Source organism: Syzygium oleosum, unplaced genomic scaffold (assembly GCF_021117445.2).
Source record: "Syzygium oleosum isolate NSW1041296 unplaced genomic scaffold, Sole_v2.1 Sole_v2.33, whole genome shotgun sequence".
Classification (NCBI taxonomy): domain Eukaryota; kingdom Viridiplantae; phylum Streptophyta; class Magnoliopsida; order Myrtales; family Myrtaceae; genus Syzygium; species Syzygium oleosum.
Genome location: NW_026607517.1, coordinates 2,285,096 through 2,306,024, shown reverse-complemented (window position 1 = coordinate 2,306,024; position 20,929 = coordinate 2,285,096). Strand labels below are relative to the sequence as shown.

At 42.5% G+C, this 20,929-nt stretch overlaps 4 protein-coding genes across 5 annotated transcripts; 1 reads left to right on the top strand and 3 right to left on the bottom strand.

Moving 5' to 3' along the window:
* Positions 1–206: 206 nt before the first annotated feature.
* On the bottom strand, positions 207–1,225 carry LOC115672615 (late embryogenesis abundant protein). The gene is made up of 2 exons (XM_030594468.2): positions 910–1,225; positions 207–568 (listed from the first exon to the last, which is right to left on the bottom strand). The coding sequence occupies exons 1-2, from the start codon at positions 1,147–1,149 to the stop codon at positions 341–343; spliced, it is 468 nt and encodes a 155-aa protein (XP_030450328.1). The 5' UTR covers positions 1,150–1,225; the 3' UTR covers positions 207–340.
* Positions 1,226–4,705: 3,480 nt separating this feature from the next.
* Positions 4,706–5,769, bottom strand: LOC115672857 (protein CASPARIAN STRIP INTEGRITY FACTOR 1-like). Of its 2 annotated transcripts, none has more exons than XM_030594824.2 (3): positions 5,663–5,769; positions 5,331–5,395; positions 4,706–4,997 (listed from the first exon to the last, which is right to left on the bottom strand). In XM_030594824.2, the coding sequence occupies exons 1-3, from the start codon at positions 5,739–5,741 to the stop codon at positions 4,866–4,868; spliced, it is 276 nt and encodes a 91-aa protein (XP_030450684.1). In that variant the 5' UTR covers positions 5,742–5,769; the 3' UTR covers positions 4,706–4,865. The 2 variants fall into 2 exon arrangements, with proteins under 2 accessions (XP_030450684.1, XP_030450685.1); XM_030594825.2 differs by having other exon boundaries at positions 4,706–4,985.
* A 1,880-nt stretch (positions 5,770–7,649) lies between these two features.
* Positions 7,650–9,855, top strand: LOC115672451 (pentatricopeptide repeat-containing protein At4g21065-like). Its single transcript, XM_030594259.2, has one exon. The coding sequence runs from the start codon at positions 7,739–7,741 to the stop codon at positions 9,467–9,469; it is 1,731 nt and encodes a 576-aa protein (XP_030450119.1). The 5' UTR covers positions 7,650–7,738; the 3' UTR covers positions 9,470–9,855.
* A 5,189-nt stretch (positions 9,856–15,044) lies between these two features.
* LOC115672670 (bZIP transcription factor 11-like) lies at positions 15,045–16,539 on the bottom strand. Its single transcript, XM_030594550.2, has one exon. It carries the CDS (start codon positions 15,788–15,790, stop codon positions 15,269–15,271), a length of 522 nt encoding a protein of 173 aa, XP_030450410.1. The 5' UTR covers positions 15,791–16,539; the 3' UTR covers positions 15,045–15,268.
* Positions 16,540–20,929: the final 4,390 nt, after the last annotated feature.

The window sequence follows — 20,929 nt, the reverse complement described above, 5'->3', positions numbered from 1 at the left end:
ATACTGATAAGACCTCAACTTTTCACACATCACAACATCAACAACCATATGGCTCAGGTCTTTAAAAGGCTCCATTTTGATTCTTTAGAAGGTATTTCCTCTTCCTAAGGAAGATGTATAGGAAGATAAATATACAGGGAAACTCTAGGCAGAGTGTGCAGACATAGTCGGAAACTCTAGGCAGAGCGTGCGGACGTTCGTTCGACGACCGACAGAGACTTTTACATGAAATCCAAGTCCATCGCTACGGCAACAAAGCGACAAATCAAACACTACGACGTGACACAAGCAAAGCATATGCACATGTTTATGTACATATTCCACGACGAAGGCAACTCTTTCAATGGCTATGGTGGCCAGGCAGCTTCTCTTTGATCTTCTCCATCATGCTTTTCTTCTCGTGCTGCTGCTCGTGATGCTCGACCTTGACGGTGGTGGTGGCCCCCGTGGTGGCCGTGGCGCCCTCCGAGTGCTCGTCCTTGTGCTTCCATCCGGTGATCTTCTCCTTGAGCTTGTCTTTCATACCTTTCTTCTTCCTCCTCCCGCCTTGTCCATCGTCCTCCTCCGACTACAAGCATCGAAAACATTAATGTCGGTTCAACGCGATACGCGAGCCCTTATAATTGATTTGATCCAAAACATAGAACTCGAAATCGAATGCGCAGTTATTTACTCCTAAGTTATAAGCACTGACACGCATGCACCCCTCACTTTCAGGGTCTAGCGGAGAAAGGATCATGAAAAGCACATAAATTTTCCCAAAAATCGAGAGCGAAGGAAGGGCTGCTGCTCATGAGGACGTTTGATGGTTAATGAAGAGTGAGTTATGATCGATCGCCCTCAAATCAAAGGGTGAGAAAAGGGTGAGCTTTCTTTTTCCCAGGGATTTTACCAAACCCCAACACTCACCGAGCTAGAGCTAGAACTGCTAGAGCGGCGGTGCTCCCCAGCCTCGCCCTCGCGGCGCTCCTGCTGCTCCTGCGGGCGGTGCTGACCCCCGACGCCGGTGACAGAACCGCTGGAGGCGGTGGTGGCGGCGACACCGGACAGGTGCATGGGGTTGCCGAACTCGTCGGTCAGCTGGACGGGGTTGCCATGCTGGTCGGTGAGCTGTATTGGATTCCCATGCTCGTCTCTCAATTCAGCCATTACCCTTTCTTCTCTATCTCTCTTTCTTCACTCCACCCACAAACAAGAAGCTTCGAAAGCCAGCTCCCACAAGAAGCTCTCTATCAAACGCCCTACCACAAATTCAAGTGTTTAATAGGAAGATGCAATGACGGTGGAACATGCAAAAACTACACGCGTGTTGTCGAGGGGGATGGAAGCGACAAACTGACGTCCCGCCACGTGCCGGCTCCGCGGGTTACGTGGCGCATTTCCTGTGTCCGTCCGACTCGCGGGTCACGAGTTTCTCAGAACCGGCCTGGTTCGATTTGTTTCTTCTTTTCTTCTTCTTCCAGCTCTGTCTGAGGTGCCAAAGCTGACAACATATCACGATGATGAGATAATGGCAGAAGTTTCAGAGTCATCCGATCGGAAGGGATGTCATGGACATTGAACTGTATCTGGTAACTCACTTTAGTTATTTTCTCATTCACTCCCTTCTTCACAACTCTCTCTCTCTCTCTCTCTCGTCTAAACATGTCTTAGAAAATTCATCTTAGAACATAACGTGCGACAAAAGTACATACAGTTCTATTCCGAAAAAATTACCAAAAAAGTCCAAAACTTACTGCAATTATGTCAATTAAAAAAAAAAAAATCCTAAACCTTTCTTTTTTTTTTGTAAATCGAGTCCTAAATCTTTTGCATTTATGTTAATTAAGTCTATCTGACCAAAATTAATCGGAAATCGCTGACATGAACACCAACCATGTGGCGCAGTGGACTTTTTCTAATAATTTTTTTGCTTTTATTTTTTTATTTTCTATTTTCTTTTTCCCATCTTTATTATTTTTTTTCAGCTAAGGGTCAGCAAAGGTCGCCGACCGACCCTCACCAACACTGGGCAAGGGCACCACGGCCCTCAGCCCCCCCAAAAGAAAAAGTCAAGAGAAAGAAAATAAAATAAATTAAAAATAAAAAAAGTTACAAAATGTCCACGTTAAAATCGGTCGCGCCATGTAGGACGGCCGGGTCCATGTTAGCAATTTCCGATCAATTTCTGAATTGGCATAAATGCAAAAGGTTTAAAATTCAATTGGTAAAAAAACTGAATTAGCATAATTATAATAGATTTATGACTTTTTCGATAATTCTCCCGTTTCACTCTCATGCCAACTATGAGTTTTAGAATAGGACATGTAACGAGTAATTATGTCAGATAGTTACTTTATAAAGCGGACCTCAACTTCTCCCAACAGAAGAAAGAATAATCAAAATTCTTGAAGATGGGTGGGTAGGTAAGGGAGAGTAGAATTCACCTTACTTTCTACTCCCTCTTTCATTCTTTTAGTGATTTTCCCTAATTTTTCATTCCGAAAATGTACGTCTTTTTATTTACTTAGACAATTATTGGGCATAAGAAAAAACGTTCGCTAGATTGCACCAATTGAGACACACAACTAGATCTTGACAAAAATTAAGAAAATTCTGGGTTCGTATTACTATGCATTTATAATTTAACTTATATCCGATGTGCATGTGATGTTAATTCTTAACATGAAATCAAAAAAATGTGTTTCATTGTAACCGTATCACCGTTAGATGGTTAGCATTCGGAGAATTCAGCTACAAAACTAACTTGAGACATGTACATCACTCGTCCAACCGTGAATATGTGAGAATATTTTGACATTGGAGATTGGCTTAACTACAATGTATTACTAAATAATAAGTGGTGTTCTAGAAATTTTTCAGGGAAAATAACATGAACGGTCCTTGAACTTTGGCCAAATGTGAAATGTGGTCCATGAACTTTAAATTTGTTCAGTATGGTCCATGAACTTTTATGTACAATATCGTCCCTGAACTTTTAATTTGTTCAATGCGATCCCTAAACTTTTGATGCATATTTAATCTAGTCCATGAACTAGAATTCAAAAATCACATTACATATTGGGTCAAAGTTCAGGGACTATTTGTATTATTATCCCATAAAAACGTCTCACATATTAAAAAAGCTTCGTTCAAAAGATCATAGAAAAAGACTATGATCTCGCTTACAGTGACAAAGAAGTGCATTTTAGTATTTAGTTGTTTCAAACCGAACATTTTTTTTGACAGAATTGGCGAAAATAGGAATTCATTGCCCGCCTCAAGTTTCCTCCTTTCTAGATGTATTATTGTTCACCACGATACATCTTTTAGTCTTCAAAATGAGATGGTCGGAAATTAGTGTAGCTATTACTATTCTAAATGGGCCGAAGGCCCGAGATTATTACTGGTCGAGTGTAGAATTGACTTTGGGCTTTTGGTATTGTAGTCCAGCCCGAAGTCTGTGATTTCAGGCCCAATGAAGCTTGACGCTCAAATAACAACATTAAAGCTTCGTTTGTTTCGCAAAAAAATGTGACGTTTCTAGAAAATATTTTCCAAGAAGACATTTTTCAATAAAATGACAATATTTTCCGGTATTTGGCCGAAATCTAAAAATGGAGTGGAAAATATTATCAGTCGTTTGGTGTAGAAAATCTGATTTGATTTTCCTAAATAGACGTAAATTAGTTGGGCGCTAGTAACTTGCGCATGGGCAGCCGAGGAACCGGGTGTGGGCACTAGAGTCCTGGGTCTGATCTCGATGGACCCCAACCCGGACACCGTGGATCAGCGCACAGGCACCTGGGTCCTGGGCTTGACCTCGATGGACCTAAGCGCGGGCATCGATGTCCCGGGCTTAGTCTTGATGGACTCAACCATGGCCTTTGTGGATACATGCCTGAGTGTTGGGGAAACGGGCTTGGGTATTAGGATCGCGCGATCGGCCTTTGTGGACACAAGCCTGGGTGCTGGGGCATCGAGCATGGGCATCGAGGCTTTGGGCCAGACCTTGATGGACTTGGGCGCGGGTGCCATGGGCCCGAGCATGAGCAATGGGTTCTCAATCTTGGCTTCGATCAACTTGGGCATAGGTGCCGGAGACCTGGTCCTGGACACTGGAGACCTAGGATCCAGCTTTGGGGTTTGTGTGCCCAAGCGTAGAATTTTGGGTCCAAGCGCCGATACCCAATCATATTTTGGAAAATGATTTTCGATTTTTTAAAAAGAAAATCATTTTCCCTTATTTAAGCATAGGTTTTCTGTTGACTCATTTTCCTAAGCGAACCAAACGTAAAAAAATGAGGAAATTTTTTTTCGCGAAATAAATGGAGTCTTAAATTCCAATTCATTTCCATACATTTCATCAAATATCATTTGAATAAAAAGTAAAGAGAGAGTAAACGATCATGTCTTTTCACTGAAACACGAATAAAATCATAATTTTCGACAAGTTGGTTGGCTAATGATCGATGGAGATTATTATCTTCAAAATTTGAATTCAAAAATTTCATTTTTTGTCTTATGATAATTGAAATTATATCGAAGAAATGGAATAAAGTCTTTACATGCTATTTTATTCTCTATCAATTTAGTTTTTCTCTCACTTATTCTCTCGACACGCAACTTGTGTGCTCTTTTTTAGCATAATTGGCTGCACTTTCAACTTTGACAAATCAGTAAGATAGATGCGTACATCTTCAAAGGCAACTAAATCATCAAGATTCAAAATTTAACGTGCGCTCATTATGAAGACCATATTATACACTAGTACAAGATTCTATATTACACGTATATATATTGATATCGAGGCTTATATTATACATACTTAGGTGAGTTCTTACACATCACAGCTTATTGATTTTCCACAAAACAGTCGCCGGCTCTCAGTTGGGAATGAGCTTGAAAGGAGGCCGCACAAGAGCTGGCGAAGGGTCGTACTTGCCATAGTCGTCGGTGTTCACTTTCAGAATCCTTTCATGAACAGCAGTTGCCTCATCTTCATCCTGTGATCCCTCCTAACAATGACATCACCCACTAAACCATCAACTAAAACTCAGCGAGAAGAAATATAACTCGCAAGATATTATTCGCCGTTTCTCTCGGTATGTTAAAAGTATAATATGAAACTACACCTTCATCTAACATTTTGAGCATTTGGAGTGAAGGGTTTCACTTAGCAGTTTCGAACTGGAGTTCGGTGAGAAGAAAGAAAAAGAAATAAGATTGGCAATGCCATCTCCAATGGCGATGTGAAAACGAGCTGGAAGAAGGTAGGAAAACCTAGACAACGTGCGTGAAGATCATTTTCGCGGCACTTAAGAACGAACCGAAAGGTAAGACATAATAACCTCATAAGTAACAGCATTTGGATTCACTTCCTCGGCCAACCTACTCATGATCTTGTACCGTCGGCCTGAAAAGTTCACAAAAAGAAAAAATGATCACTAAGCAGACAGTTTGTGAAGACGAGCTTCAAAATTTTCGCTTCCCGTGCTTGCATACACGTAGAACATTAACATCTCTAGTTATCAGAATATTAGCAGAATTTCCAACTCTTAACCTTTCATGGTGGTTGGTCACCTATTATTTGATAACTAAGGTCGACGAATGAAAGATTAATGAGACTGTAAGTAGTTTGTGGCTAAAGAATGCCACGAAAAAGAGAGTTAAAAAGACGAACCTGCCAGAGAAGTCGACAAAAGAGAAGCTGAGAGGAGGAGAAACAGAAGACTAATCTTCTTCAGGAGCATGAGACCCATGTTTGATGTTTCCTTTCTTCTGAAATTTCCAAGCGTGTATAAACAGAGAGAGAGAGAGAGAGGGGGGGGGGGGGGTGGGTTTGGGGTGTGGGGGGGAGGCAACAGAATAATGTTTCTTTTCCTCTATATCTTTGAAACATTACAACAACTCTTAGTGGAAGTGGATGGAGATAACGGGAAATTAATAGTTTATTTACCTTTACAAATGTCGTCGTCTGTGCTTTGGATTATGAAACCTAAAGAGAAAAGGTGAAAAGAGACCACTTTTCTCTTGGAAACCAGCACTATAAGTCTAAGAAGTTAGTGGATTGATTTAATCGATTAATTTATAATGAAGCTAGCTTGAGCGTGATGTCCACTCAAATCTAATAATATCCAAAGTGGGCCATTAGTTTGGTTTAAACACACCCCATAATTCCCGATTATGGTTCAAAGATTGGTATTCTATTCGGAACCCTAGGGAGACTCTTATGGTGATTATTCAAGAACTAACCTAAGAATGGAAGTGTCATGAAATTTGTTCAAGTTTTTGCACCAGCTTTGCAATGACCCAAATGCATGGCAAGGAGAAGTAGCATGTTCAACACAAACAGAGAGAGAGAGGGAGAGAGAGAGAGAGAGGGAGAGAGAGAGAGAGAGATTTGGATTGTGGAGTGCAGATACATATATTAAACTGTAAGATAAACGGGGAAGGATAGAGATTTCCAAGAAGAATGTATCAGCATTAAGATAGTATTAATCATCGTTAGTCGTGCAGGTTAAAGGAGATGATTAGGTTGTCCTGAGACCAATGTGGGCGACCTGGGTGCTTCCAATAATCCCTCCACGACAAGGACAACGCACCAAACGTCGCTGAAAGGACATTGGTGGGAAATAAAGAGAAGCACTTCGACGAAACTCGAAACTTAAACTATTCGTGCCAGCATCTCTTTTACTCAGAGAAAGATCAAGCGGCGTGGGGTGGCGTTAGTTTATAGACACGGGCACCTTTTGCAGACAAGATTTAAAAAGAAAAAGGAAGCCTCTATTATTTCTCTGCCTATAGCATTCTTCAATGGAACGTGGTTGGCAAATTCGCATGTCCATGAGATGAACAGTCAAGGTCTTCTTTGCAATGAATTGCTTGACACAAGTAGGAAATGAGTGGAGAACAGATAGGTCATGCACGATGGACCTATCGCAAACCCCAAGAATCATCAACCCATCTGAACTATTTGCATACATAGGCTGAAGCACAAAAATTGCATATGGGGACATTCTTTGAGATTTGCTCTTGAAACGCGAAAGAGAACTGGCACTCCCACCATTCTTCGTAGCAGCATTCTACTGTTCTCGTGTTCGAAAAATATAAAATTTTTTTTTGTTCAAGTCGGTAAGTTTAAGAAAACGTTGATAAGCGTACAAAAACTATTGATAAAAAAATGACACCGTGACTTCTTTTCGAGATAACTTGATGGTACTTATCAATGTTTTTACAAAATTATCAACTTTTTCTAGAAAGCTTGCAAATTATCAACTTTTGCACTAACTTGCTAACTTGCATTTGAATTGACTTACTAAAGTTTCGAATTTACTAACTCTTATGTTATGTCTCGATGCACCTGTTCAAACTTGGCATAAAAAATCACATCAAATATCAGAAATGGAGAGGGAAATGAGAAGTTTGAAATAGATTCATTCACACATGCACACCACGACCTTGGGTCGTCTGATTTTTGTGGACGAAGATGTTCATCTCTCTTTGTAAAAATCTAGACTTGGTTCTAGATTGAACAAAATTCCCCCTATAATCACTGTTCAAGTGCAATTCAGAATTTCAGACCACCATGGCCATGGCCCAGCCCGACAGTACCAACACTAATGGGCTGGGCTACCGCTAGCAGACATCCATGCTTTCCTTGTCTGAACATGTTTCAGCGGATCCCGCAAGAAGAAGACAGGGAAGAAGGAGGAGGAGAAGCAGACGGCGGCGAAGTGAATTCGTCCACAGATGCGCGATGGAGATCACCACGATGCCGCAGGCCATGCAGCTCCATGCGCAGATCGTCAAATCGCCCACTACCACCGGCCCCGACCTCAACCTCTCCAAGCTCTTCACCTTCTCGGCTCTCTCCCCCCACGGCGACCTCAGCTACGCTCGCCTCATCCTCGACTCGCTCGCCGCCCCGAACTCCTACTACTTCAACACCATGATCCGCGCCTACTCCCAGAGCCCCGACCCCGACCACCCTCCCCGTGCTCTCTCCCTCTTCCTCTCCATGCTCCACGACCCGGCCCGCCTCGCCCCCGGACCCGACAAGTTCACCTACCCTTTCGTATTCAAGTGCTGCGCTCGCTCGAGGTCGACCCGCCTGGGAAAGCAGGCGCACGGGTTGGTCGTCAAGTCGGGTCTCGCTTCGGATCAGTATATAGAGCATGCCCTGATCCATATGTACTCTGCTTGCGGCCGGTCGGCTTGTGCGTGTAAGGTGTTCGATAGAATGTCGCGGAGAGATGTGGTCTCGTGGACTTGCATGATCGATGGGATGGTTGACGATGACAGTCCTGTGGAGGCGATCAGGTTGTTTGAGAGGATGAGGAAGGAAGGAGTCGGGGTTAATGGTGCGACTGTTGTCTCGGTTTTGAGGGCATGTGCCGACACCGGGGCGTTGGAAATGGGGAAGAAGGTACATGAGATTGCTAAGGAGATAGAGATTGATTCGAAGGCTAATGTCAGCACCGGACTCATCGATATGTACGCAAAGTGCGGGGATTTAAACAGCGCGAGGCGAGTGTTTGATGACATTGCAGAAAAGGATGCTTTTGCTTGGACAGCGATGATATCCGGCCTGGCCAGTCATGGGAAGTGCACGGATGCCATCGATTTATTCCTCGAGATGAGGAAAATGGGCATAAAACCAGATGAGAGGACGATGACCGCAGTTTTATCGGCGTGTCGAAATGAGGGCTTGGGTAATGAAGGTCTGCGGTACTTCAAGAACATGAGAAGGAAATATGGGGTAAGACCAACAATTCATCACTATGGATGTATAGTGGACATTCTCGCAAGAGCAGGGCAATTGGAAGAAGCTGAAGAGTTCATAAGAAAGATGCCAATTGAACCAGATGCGGTCATGTGGAGAACTTTGATTTGGGCTTGTGATGTTCATGGAGACATAGAAAGAGGCGAACGCTTAATGAAGCATCTCCAACTCTCGGAGACGAATGCTGATGATTGTGGGAGCTATGTGCTAATCAGCAACGTCCACGCGTCAGCCGGAAAATGGTGTGATAAGGCGAGGGTTAGTGAATTGATGGATAAGAAGGGACTCAGGAAACCGCCAGGATCCAGTAGGATTGAGATTGATGGGTTAATTCATGAATTTGTGGCGGGAGATTCAAGTCACCCTGAAGCGGAGAAGATATACGAGAAATTGGATGAGATTGAAGAGAAATTGATCGAAGAAAGGTATAGTCCCAAACTTTCGCGGGTACTGCTCGAGATAGACGATGAGGATAAAGCATTTCAGTTGCGCCATCACAGCGAAAAGCTTGCCGTTGCATTCGGGTTGATTAAGACCAATCCGGACTCCGAAATACGGATAGTGAAGAACTTGCGGTCTTGTGAGGACTGCCACGCGGTGATGAAATTGCTGTCCAAGATATACCGGACGGAGATAATAATGAGGGATCGCATACGCTTCCACTATTTCAGGCATGGGGAATGCTCTTGCGGCGACTGCTGGTAATGCCGGATCATTCCAGTTTCTTAGGAAAGTGGAAAGGGATCAAAGAACCCTTCTTAGCAGTCCTTTTGACTACTGACGAGAGATGGACGAGACTTGGGAAATATTTTGCAGCTGAGAATGTGGACAGGTTTTACGCCAGAACTTGGGGGAAAGAAAGGTTGGGCTGCCCATATAGATGACGGCTCATGAAGTCCCCTCTTCACCAATTTCTTCATTGATTTCTGGCTTTGAAGAGATGTGCTGCATTGCAGCGCAGCCTCAGAGCACACACAATCACCAACACTTCATAAGCGACATAGGAATTAGGATGAACTTTTCATTGCTGGATGACATTCTCTCAAGTTTTAAGCAAGTCAAAAGCGAGCAACATCCCTTTGTTATTTCAATGATCTTGAACTGGGCCACCTTACTTGGCCCAAGAAAAGCTGACAACTTGACATCAATTCCCGGGTCCGGCCGGACCGGGGTAGCCCTAACTCTGTGGAACTATTCACTGCCTAACAGCAGAAGGATGTAGGCCAATTTCTAGCCCATTTAACGCGACAGTGCTCCTAAACCAAATGATACAATTATCATCCAACCTTTGATATAGTCCAGTCATTTCTAAGTGACGTAGGAGCGTTGTCATGTGGGGATTCATGAGGACACATTGTTCCCACCCTCCTAAACGAGAGGGAGCCCTCGTCCGAGCTGATCACGACGCTCTTTTATGTCCCGAGCTCGTTTGATTGAGGCACGTGCTGTGTCCATACTCGAACTGCCATCGATTCGTATCGAGAAAAATATTTGTAGTTATTGAAGGAAGTGGGTGAAGTTGATGGTTAAATATAAAATGATGCCACTCTTTTCATTTTCTAATTGTCCAGCCCCCCTCCCCCTTTCCCTTTAAATTAGAGGGAGCCCTCGTCCAAGCTGGCCACGACACCCCTTACGTCACAGACTCGTTCCATCAAGGCATGCGCTATGTCCATCCTAGAATCGTATCAAGAAAAACATTCGTAGTTATTGAAGGAGTGAATGGAGTTGATGTTTACTTATATATAATATAATACCGCTCTTTTCCTTATCTAATCGTTTCGAGGAAGTGGGAAAATAGCGAATGAAATTCTTTCGCTTTCTATGTTTTCCTTAATTTTAAATTTAGTTTTAGACATAGCACGAAGAAGCCCCCAAATGTGCTTTAGGAGCTGCAAGTCATTACGCCATTAACGCTCCATAAATGGCAAAAGGTGGTGGGCGGTGATAAGGACATATGCCTTCAGCGCATACTTTCACTGAATAATTTAGATTTCAATTTTGTATTATAGAGTTCGGAGAAAACTTATTTATTAATTAAATTATGTATATTTTCGCAGAACAGAATCCAGCATGTCTGGCCACATGATCTCGCCATCTCTTGAATTATATATATTTTCTCTGAAAAAAAAAAACACAAGGAGTTCTTTTCCAGCATGCAATCGGATCCAAAAAGGGCAAAAGAGAGAGAGAGAGAGAGAGAGAGAAAAAGCAGAAAGAAAAAAGAGAGAAAGGTATGATGGGTGATTTCGTCACCAAGGTTACTCTTTTGTGCGATTCGTCCTTTATTAAATGAGTAGAATGGCCTTTTTAATTTTAATTTTTTTAATTTTTAAGAAACATTATAAAAATTACTTTTGTATGCTTTTCAAATAATTGGATTTGAAGCCACCATATGCCTAATTGCACCGACCCCTTTTACTTTACAAAGAGTGTTAGTACCTGTCTTCTTTGTGCTTTTGTGCTGGGGCACATTTAGCATATAGCGGCACATTTTTATTATTTATTTTGTTTTTTATGAGATCCTTTGGAATCATGAAAAATCCCACACTGAATAACATTTTATTGTCAGAACTCCTGTCCACTTGCATCAACCGAGTACAACTAGTTAAATCATCGAATTTACCATGGGCGATTGAGCCTGTGTAATCTTGTGCAATAGGCCAAATTTACATGCCTAAACTGATTTCCCTTGTTGCACTCACGAGATCCTTCCATTCTTATAATTCTATTCGCATAGTTGGGTCGCCCCTACATATATGAATGACCCGTCAAAATAGAGCAGAAAAGTTTAATTAGTCATCAAAGGGGGGAAGAAATGAACGACATCAAAGTTGCAATTCCCTTCTAACTTGTTTAACGCCGTAAGTTCCTGGTCGTGTCAGCATCGATCTTACATCACAAGTATCAAGCAAGTTGGATCGTGACTAATCATCGGTACACCAATCAAGTCCCTATCGAGATATGATGTCGAAATCTCGAAATGATTCCGATACGTATCGTTCTGCGCAAATCAAGCCATCATACCTACCTAGCAACGTTTCACTAACATGTACATTATGATTAACAAAATGCCCACATTCTCGATTGGTTCTTGAGCCTCGACACCGGCCTAATTTGTATCGGAACTGAGTCGTCTTTTCTTGAAATTAAAAAGGGAAGTTAATGCCAATGAAGTCAAACCCTAGGGCCACCTAGGGTTTACACCATTTTACAATGCGGGCACGCGTGTGATTAGGGATGGATGTTGTTCTCGTGACGATGCTTATGGCTTTGATTAAGTCCCTTTCGGTCCATTCATGGCTCGCCACTTCTTCATCTGTCTTCAAGTGGGGACTCATTAGTCCATTCATTGAACTTTAGTTTGGAAGATTTGTCCATATTGATTGAACGAGAAAGAGAGAGGGAGGATCACATTAGGTTTCTTCTTTGTATTAGAGTCTCCTCCATAAATGTTTAGATCGTTAAATATTTCAATTTTCAAAATATTGGTCGCGTGTACTAGAAGAATACATATGTTTGAGGATTTTCGAGAGTTCCTATGATATCAGTAATTTCATACGGTGGAGAAAAAATCAAAGCGATGAGGGGCAAATTTGTCATTGAATGATGGCACAACTTTGCTTTTATGCCACCATCCATCCACTTGATTGACTAATAGAGTTTGGATCGGAACTCTTGACTCTCGAGACAAGGGGGAGGAAGAAAGTGAGGAAGCAGTTGCATATTTTAAATGCTTATGAAACTATGATTCAAGTGGTTTTCCTCGATGGCGACTAAACATGACATCCCGCTATCCGCCGGCGACGGTTGCTATCGCCTTTTTATGAGAAAAAGGACATTTAGCGCGAGAAAGACGGTGCCGATAAAGGACAGATGGAGTGATTTGAACTTTAGAAAGAAGTCTATAATAATTAGGGAAAAGTACCAAAAAAGCGTTCTACCTACTACATTGGTATAAATTCAATACTAAATCATTTTATTGGATCAATTTAATTATATACATTTTCATTTTGATACCAATCGAGTCCATCTAGCCAACTTAGGTCGGAAATTGCTCACATAGACACGATTAGCGCCAACGTTGATTTTTTTTGTTTGTTTGTAATTTTATGACTTTTTTGGTATTTTCCTCTTAATTATCGGGAACATTTATTTCTCATCCCAAAAGAAATCTAAAATAAAAGATGGGTCTTGACCCATGTGAGGTTTTTGATTCTCAGAAACCACTTTGATTATAAATTTAATACGTTCGATATTGATTTAATATGTTGAGAAAACAACGGGAGCATGTGGTCATTTTTGCCTTCGTTTGGTCGTATGAGGTGGGGGGAAGTACGAAAAGCTAGAGGGAATCTTAGGAAGGCAAGAGCCACCAATGTCTGTATAATATCTAGTTGGAGCCCATTTGCGATGTCCCTCTTTCTGGCTTTTTTCGTCACTCCCGCACCAAAGCGTTGCGCTCTGTCTCTGTCCTTTATTGCTTTAAGGATCTGGTCGCCTGATTAGGCTGGGGTCAGTGCTTGGTCTGCTACTTGCGTTGCATGTGTGTGTGTGTGTGTTTGCGGCGACTTCCTTTGGTCCATCCCATGATTGATCTGCCTTTCTTGTGTTCGCATGTTTATGTATGAATAATCTTGCAATTTGTCTGCATCGCGATTGACCCAACATGTGAGAAAGAAACGTTCTCCTGAGGATGCATCGTAACATTCACTTGATAATTATAAAACGTGCCTCGTCTCGATGTGTTTCGAAACGTTAAGATCGTCGTTGGCTTTCGACCGGTGATGGAACGGGAAAAATTCACCTGCTAATGCATTGAAATACCAATGCTTATCGCGTGATCTGAGCGTGGCTTGTCATGAATAAGCTTAATCTTACTAATTTCTCTTTACTTTGAAGAAACGAGAAGTCTCTGAAACTTTGATTTTGTCGGAACGTCCGATCCAAAAGGTAATTATGATCAAGTTCTAATGTTGGGGTAAATAGGTGTTTTCATTGGGGTAAATAGTTGCAATGATAGGACGGGCCACTTGAATTGACAACTGGGTCCCACCATGCAAGGCCATCTGTACAACATTATATCAAGAAAGTGACATCTCATCTATCTCGATTTACAGTTTCATACACCTTTCTTACTTTTTAATCTTGTACCAAGTGGAGCTTTCGTGCATGGATTTGTAGATTATCGAAGAAATTAACTTTCGATCTTACGATACCCTTTTGCTTTATTTCCCCTTCCGGATAGGCGATGAGGCCTTTCTTTGCTCATAGCAAAGTTGAATTGAATTGACAGAGACTGAGTGCGGGGAAGAGAAAGGAGAGAAGGAGAGGAAGAGATTGACATGAATTTGGTGTGCTTTCCTTTCATGTTTAGACATTAATTAAGCAATGTTTATCTTGAGATGAGCTCGATAACAAAAGATTGTCCCCATCGGATCGTTGCTTTTCGCCTTAATTAGCGAAATATCGGACAAAACCAGAACATAAGCTAAGATGCACGCTTCCTATGGATGATCATCCCTTCCGGTTCCTAACAGCACGGTAAGTTAAGTTCACTGGCTCAGTACCAAAGTTCGGCAGGGCAAAATCAATTCCCTGTTACAAAATCGGAGGAGAATAGCTCCAACTTGACAGATAATACCACTAGAATAACTCGATTGTTACACGTTTCATATGGACAAAGATTCATTGGATGCACGCAATTATTCCTTTTTATAGCTAGGGTTATTACTTTAAGTTGCTCCTATATTTTATTTCAGAAATAACTATCATATGATTTCAGCTGTTGGGATGGAGTTGATTATTGACCTTTGACTTTTGGCTTTTACTTCAGTATTGATTTGGTTGAACACCGACCCCGATGAAGGGTGAGCAGACTGAGGAGAGCGATGCATCCACTTAGAATTTTCTTTAGATCACGATTCTCAAGATGCAGTTAACCTTGCATAATTTTTTTCCAAATCATCGATCTAATCGTCATATCACACCCTTCGGTAATTAGGAAAATATTTTCTGTCATTAACTAAAAATAGCATGATAACCAGGGTTATAGTGCAAGATTCAGGACTACTCAAAAACCATGGTACTGTTTTAAGATTCAATAAGGAAAACAAATCGGTCTTCTTCTTCTTCTTCTTCTTCTTCTTAGGTAAAGGATTTGGATTAAGGTAAAGCTCAGATCAATAGCTCGTGCAATGGAAGGTGATCAAAATACAGTGAAATATGGTCAAGAAGAAAAAGGACTAAAATGGGTTGGATTAGGAAGGAAAACGAGAGATTAGAATTAACATCTAGTAGGTATCATTACTAAACTGGACAATTACAGACACAGTTCTTCAATCAATGGCAAGCAACCCTTCCCCATTTACAGCCCAAAACCCATTTATCCCCTCACACTCTTACCAAACACAAACTAAAAATCACTGCCTAGCTGCTGCTGCTGCTTCATGACATAGATCAGATCTCAAGTTCTCTCTCTCTCTCTCTCTCTCTCGTCTGAGATTAATACTGGAACATGTCTGCAGATGCCAAGATAGGCTGGTTCCCAACATAAGCACAACTCATTGGGTTGAAGAAGCACTCGATAGGCTGATCCGTCACGCCGCCGCCACCACCAACTTCTTCAGGTGATCCGAACCCACCATGTCCTGATCCGCCACCGTAGAATCCGCCGCCACTTCCTGCATTCAGGAAACCGAGGATCTCGTTCAGAGACTCCAACCTGTGGGTGAGCTCGTTCATCTGGACTCTCAAGATGGAGTTCTCGGTCTCCAGGCTCATGCAATGCTGGCTCACGATGTTCACGTTGTTCCCCAGTTGGTGGTTGTCTTTCCTGAGCTGAGCCGCCTGAATCATCAGATCGTCCAGGAGCTTCTGCTTCCTCATCCGAGACCGCCTCGCCGATTCGCGGTTGGAGATCATCCTCTTCCTCTTCCTCTGATCCATCAAGGCTTGCAAATTCTCCTCCGATCCCGAGTTCTGGATCAGGGTTGACCCTGAAGATGTCCCGCTCGAGGAACCCATGAGATTGACTGCCAATAGTTTGTGGCTTCGTGCAAATTGCTTGAGACCCAATATACAGCAAATAGTAGATTAATTATAAGGCTTATAGCAGGACCCAGCTAGTAGTTTTGCAAATGTTTCGGATTATTTCGGGAAATAGATATGGTGATATAATAGAGAGATAGATATAGCGGCTAATTAACGGGGATTTGCAGCAGAGGTTATGAAACGTAGTACAACCAGTAGAGGAAGACGACGGAGAAGGATTGAACTAGGTGGGTCCTGCGCCTGAATGAGGAACTTATCATACACTCTGAGAGGAGGATTTCACAGAGAATTGGAGACATGGATCTCAAACATCAAGAACAAGAGGTTAAGCATGAAGACGGAAGAAGAAGAAGAACCGCAACTTTTCCAAGGAATAGAAAGGTCGGGGTAGGCGTACGGACTGGGCTCGGAATCTCCAACCCAGCCTGGAGAATCAGTTCAAGATTCAACTTTTGTGAGTCGAGAACGATATTTCGCCAGGAATTCGGAACTGCCCAGAAACCAAGAATGGCTAAATAGCTTAGCGGAGCAAAAGGGTAGTCCGATATCTGATTCAAGAAAACCAGAATCGAGACCCTGAACCAGAGAGATCAATGAAGAAGAAGAAGAAGAAGGAGAAGATGGGCCCTTTTAGGCAGAGTGGGAGTAGCAGAGAGAAACAGAAGGGCGATGCTGCAGGGCAGGCTATCACTATGGGAAATGGGAAAAGAGGGGGAGGGCTCATACGGTTGGAGTGTGGATTTTATAGGAAGTCAAGTCCAACAAGCCAATTCCGTTGAAATTATTGAGGGAGGAAAAAAGAAGAGAGAGAGAGAGAGAGAGGAGGGCCAAAAAAAATTTGTGAAAATGAGAAAATGATGGGAGAAAAAGAAGTTTGGAATCTCTTGTAAGGAAAAGTTGCTGGCTAAAGTTGATGGGACATGTGAGGTTGGGGGGCCGAGAAGGCTCCACGGCCGTCCAGATCCAGCTGGTCACCAACAACAACGACGCCCTCTCTATCAGATCACCCGTTCGCAGCCGGGTTAAAACATGAATAAACCTCCGCGCAACAGTAACTGTCAACTGTCAATAGCCTGGAGCCATCGTAAAAAAGTTCTGAGAGCTCCATCGCCGCTGTCCTCGGACGTTTCTCACGAATCTTCAAGGAGGGATCCTTACCCTGTACCGAGGGTCTTGACGGCACCGATCTGGTCGCGAATAAAGTTTTCATCTTTATGGACCCACTGCGTCGTTTTCATGGAACTTGCGGAGAGAGCTCGCTCGCTCGCTCGCTCTTCTTGATGGTCTGAGAAAAAGATCGTGTATAACCGCTTGGCGCTAATCGTCTCACGAACGTTTCGGTAATCATATGCGGGTGGGTTGTGCAATGTATTACGGATGAGGTTGCGATAACTTGCTAGATTTATGCGTGGTTCGTCACGTGTCTCGACTGCCAATTTAAAACGTGACCCGCGTTGTCCATTTTCTCTTGAAATTGGGTGTACCTTGTCGTGTACGCCGTAGGAAAGAACTGGCGGTGATGAGTAGTTTAGGGCGTGTACAAAATGATGTATCTAAGAAAAAGTCGAGGTGGGCATGAATTTTATTTCAGGTTTCTTTTGGGAATTCCCAACCTTTCCAATCCCCTAGGGGCAGGGCACGGGCGCATCTGCGCACATTCATGTATTGGGTCCGCAGCTTTTTGTCGAGGTATAATTAAAATTTTGTTGCAGGACTTATATAAACCCTTCATTAACTTACTTAACCAAACAGCATGTTTTCATAATAAAACATAGGAATGTGCTGTTGGCCTGTTACCATGTGATTTGGTTTGGTCTAGTTTAGCACTTTGAAGATTTTACCGCTTTCTTCCGGGCACGGCAAATTCAAAAGGGCAGAAGTTACATGACCATCTCTCATGGGTCTATCGAGAATCGTACAAATACATGAACTCTCAACGCGTCAATATATATATATGATTAATTGTCTTTAACAAGATGGAAATGAGATGCTTAATGTAAAATGTCGATTAGAGCTGAATAATTTAGATTACATCTAGGGGCGTGCAAAGAAACTATAAACTGCTCGGACCGCTTAGAATCGGATCGGACCGGCTCGGAACCAGCGGTTCCCATGGGGACCGGTAGAACCGATGAGTATTAGTCCGGTTCCCGGTTCTAGGTGTAGAACTGTCCATCCGGACTGGACCGGTAATATATATAATTTTTAAGAAAAATTTTAACCAAAATTTTTTTTTTAAGAAAAATGAAAACCTTAAAATCCCTAATCTAAAGCTTGACTCTTAACTCTCGACTCTCAATTCCCATTAACTCGCGGCTGTACATCTGACTATTCATCGCCTCCCTCTTTCGCTCTAGATCACCTTCATTTGCGTAAAACCTGGTGGGATCGGTTTTATGACCTGATCGGATCGGACCGCCGGTCAATTCCTGAGTGGATCCATGAAACCAAGAGGAGATTTCCGATCTCAATTTTTCAGAATTAATCCTTAACGGGCAGTTCCTAATTTCATGTTGAGAGCTGCTCACCCGGACTACATCCACTCCTAGTTACGTCATGTGCTCGTGTGATCTGTGTATTGTGGAAAGCACGAGAAAAATAGTGCTTTTTCATAATAAACGTCTTTTCAAGACAAATTTGTTAATTAGACTTTATTTGTAATTATTAAACGGAAGAAAGTAAAAAAAGGTGGCGGCTTCCCAGCGGGCTTTCCTAAATTTCACCGCAACTGCACCAGATCCGGACATGGCCTTTTACGGTGGGAGTAAAAATTAGTGGGTCCAAAAAGAAGGACTTAGGGCAGGTGCACTGAATCAGTGACGTAAGTCACTTTTGGGAAAAGCCCAAAAAACAAAAAACATCTATTGGGGGATTGTGTAGGAGTGGGATGGTGCGTGACGTAGGTTGGTGTCGGGGAGCCCTTTAATTTCTCGCTCCGGGATTCGTACCCATCCTCCTCCATCTCTCTCTCCCCTTTTGGCCCTTCGATTTTCTACCTAACGTTTGAATGAAATTGAAGGGTGTGTCTGGACGAGCTTGCACCCGTGACGGGCCTTATTAACGGGCGTTTTCGGGATACTCGTTTAATGACTAGATCTCGGGAGGGTGTGCGGAATTATGCTCGAAGAATAAGAGACATGTTCGTTTTTTTTTTTCCGAACGAAACGAGAAAAGTTCGCAGACTCTTTGTTCGAGAGACGTGAATGCGCGGTTAAGTTTTCCTTTCGTATAAGTTGATGTACACGCGGGCGAGGCAAAACAACTAGGAACTAGTATGGTCCAGGGTAGAATCTTGGAACCGGACCGAACTGACCATAGGAACTGGCCTGGTTCCAGGTTCTCGATCCGATTCCCGATTCAAAATAAAAAATAGAATCAGTGCTGTGCGGTTCGGTTTCCGAGTAAGATCCATGAAACGAACCAAGAAATGGGAAATGATAAACCGTGGTTACGTGTTGTGAAGTTTCTATTATTTATTTTATTTTACGTGCTCATGTGTTATGGATTGCTACTAAAAAATGGGAATATTTGCTGGCGCTCTTCAGTTTCATTTTGCTTAACTAAAAATAAAAGAAAAAAAGGAAGGAAAAAAATGAATAAAAAAGGATGTAGACTCTGAACTGATTCCGGAACCGATTGACATGGTAGATTTTAAGTTTCAAGGTGCACAAGGTTAGTTTCGAATTTCCAAAAACTAGGTAATCGATCCCACAAAATAGGTTTCAAGTTGAATTTTGACCAATCCTGGAAACGCTCACCTCTGAAACTTAGTAAACGTGTACTTTATTATTGTTCGAGGGTCCTGTTCTTACAAAATAAAATTATAAAAGAAATTTTACATGCCCTTAAAACATTACGTGCAGAAGCTAAAAGGGGTGGTGGGGAGGGGGCTAGAGATTCTCCGGTATGGACCGACCATGCGGGGCCATTCATTGCACGGGACTCGGAGGGTTGCCAGGAAGTGATGGCCGGTGGGTGCAGACTCTGTCGGTCTGCAGTTCTCGTGTCTCCCTCTTCTGCCTTTGCGCTTAGGCCACATTATGCCCGCCCTACTCCCTCTTCCTGTTGCACACCATCGGTCCGACGCGACTTGGAATGTGACATTTGGAAAAACAGAAGGGCCATCACTTTCTGAGGCAAAAAAACCCAAAAGCCGATGAATCCGGTCACTACTGGCCGTCCTAGGTCTGCAATTTCCGACGATAATTGGACGGAAGGGCTATATTGAAATTTCACATGGTATTTTTGAATTGAATTGACATCCGTGCAATAATGAATTTATGATCGAATGGACAATTTCTCCTTAATTGGCGGGGCTTTAAGTTTCGGGTATCGGCTTATTAAGTCCGAAGCTTATCTCGAGTTTCTTTGTTTGTTCTCTCATCAGGGTCACGAGTCTAGTCACCATGCAAAGCAATACTTGACAACCCATCATAATTTTGAAGGTTTTGGGTAGGTCGATAATTTGAATTAACTCGATCTGTCGCCTTTGTGAAAATAAGATTTCGAGGAACTGGTAATTCGATACTGCGATATACATAATTATATGGTCATTATCGCCATTATAATACGAGATTCAGAGGCTTGCGAATTTCTATGTGGACTTGACCCAAAAAAAAAAATCTATGTGGATTTGGAGATTTCACACTATATATATAGGTCGTGGGAAGATGGATTACACGAGTTCAATTATCTTTTGGCAAGTGTATATCAGTGACGAAACGTTTATACCTGATCCAAAAAAATATATATACCCGATTTGATTAATCTAATTCTTACGCAACTCACGTGCGAAACACATAATCTATTGAATTGGGCACTCGTTCCTTCACTTGATGAAAAGCAGGTATCTTTTGACCAATGAGTTATACTAGCACGGATGCATCGTCGTCGGAAATTGACATGATAAACAAAAGAAAGGGACGTTCACACGTTTATGCTAAGTGATTTGGCTATGGAAAAAGTAATCTTTTCCTTTTCTCTCTTTTCGACGGGCGACGAAAAGTATGTTAACGTGCTTACTTCTTCGGAGTCGAGTTGGATGTTGACGCAAAGCCCACCACTTCTTCCGTTCCTCAGAAGATCGACAGTCGAGCGATTCGAACTGAACCG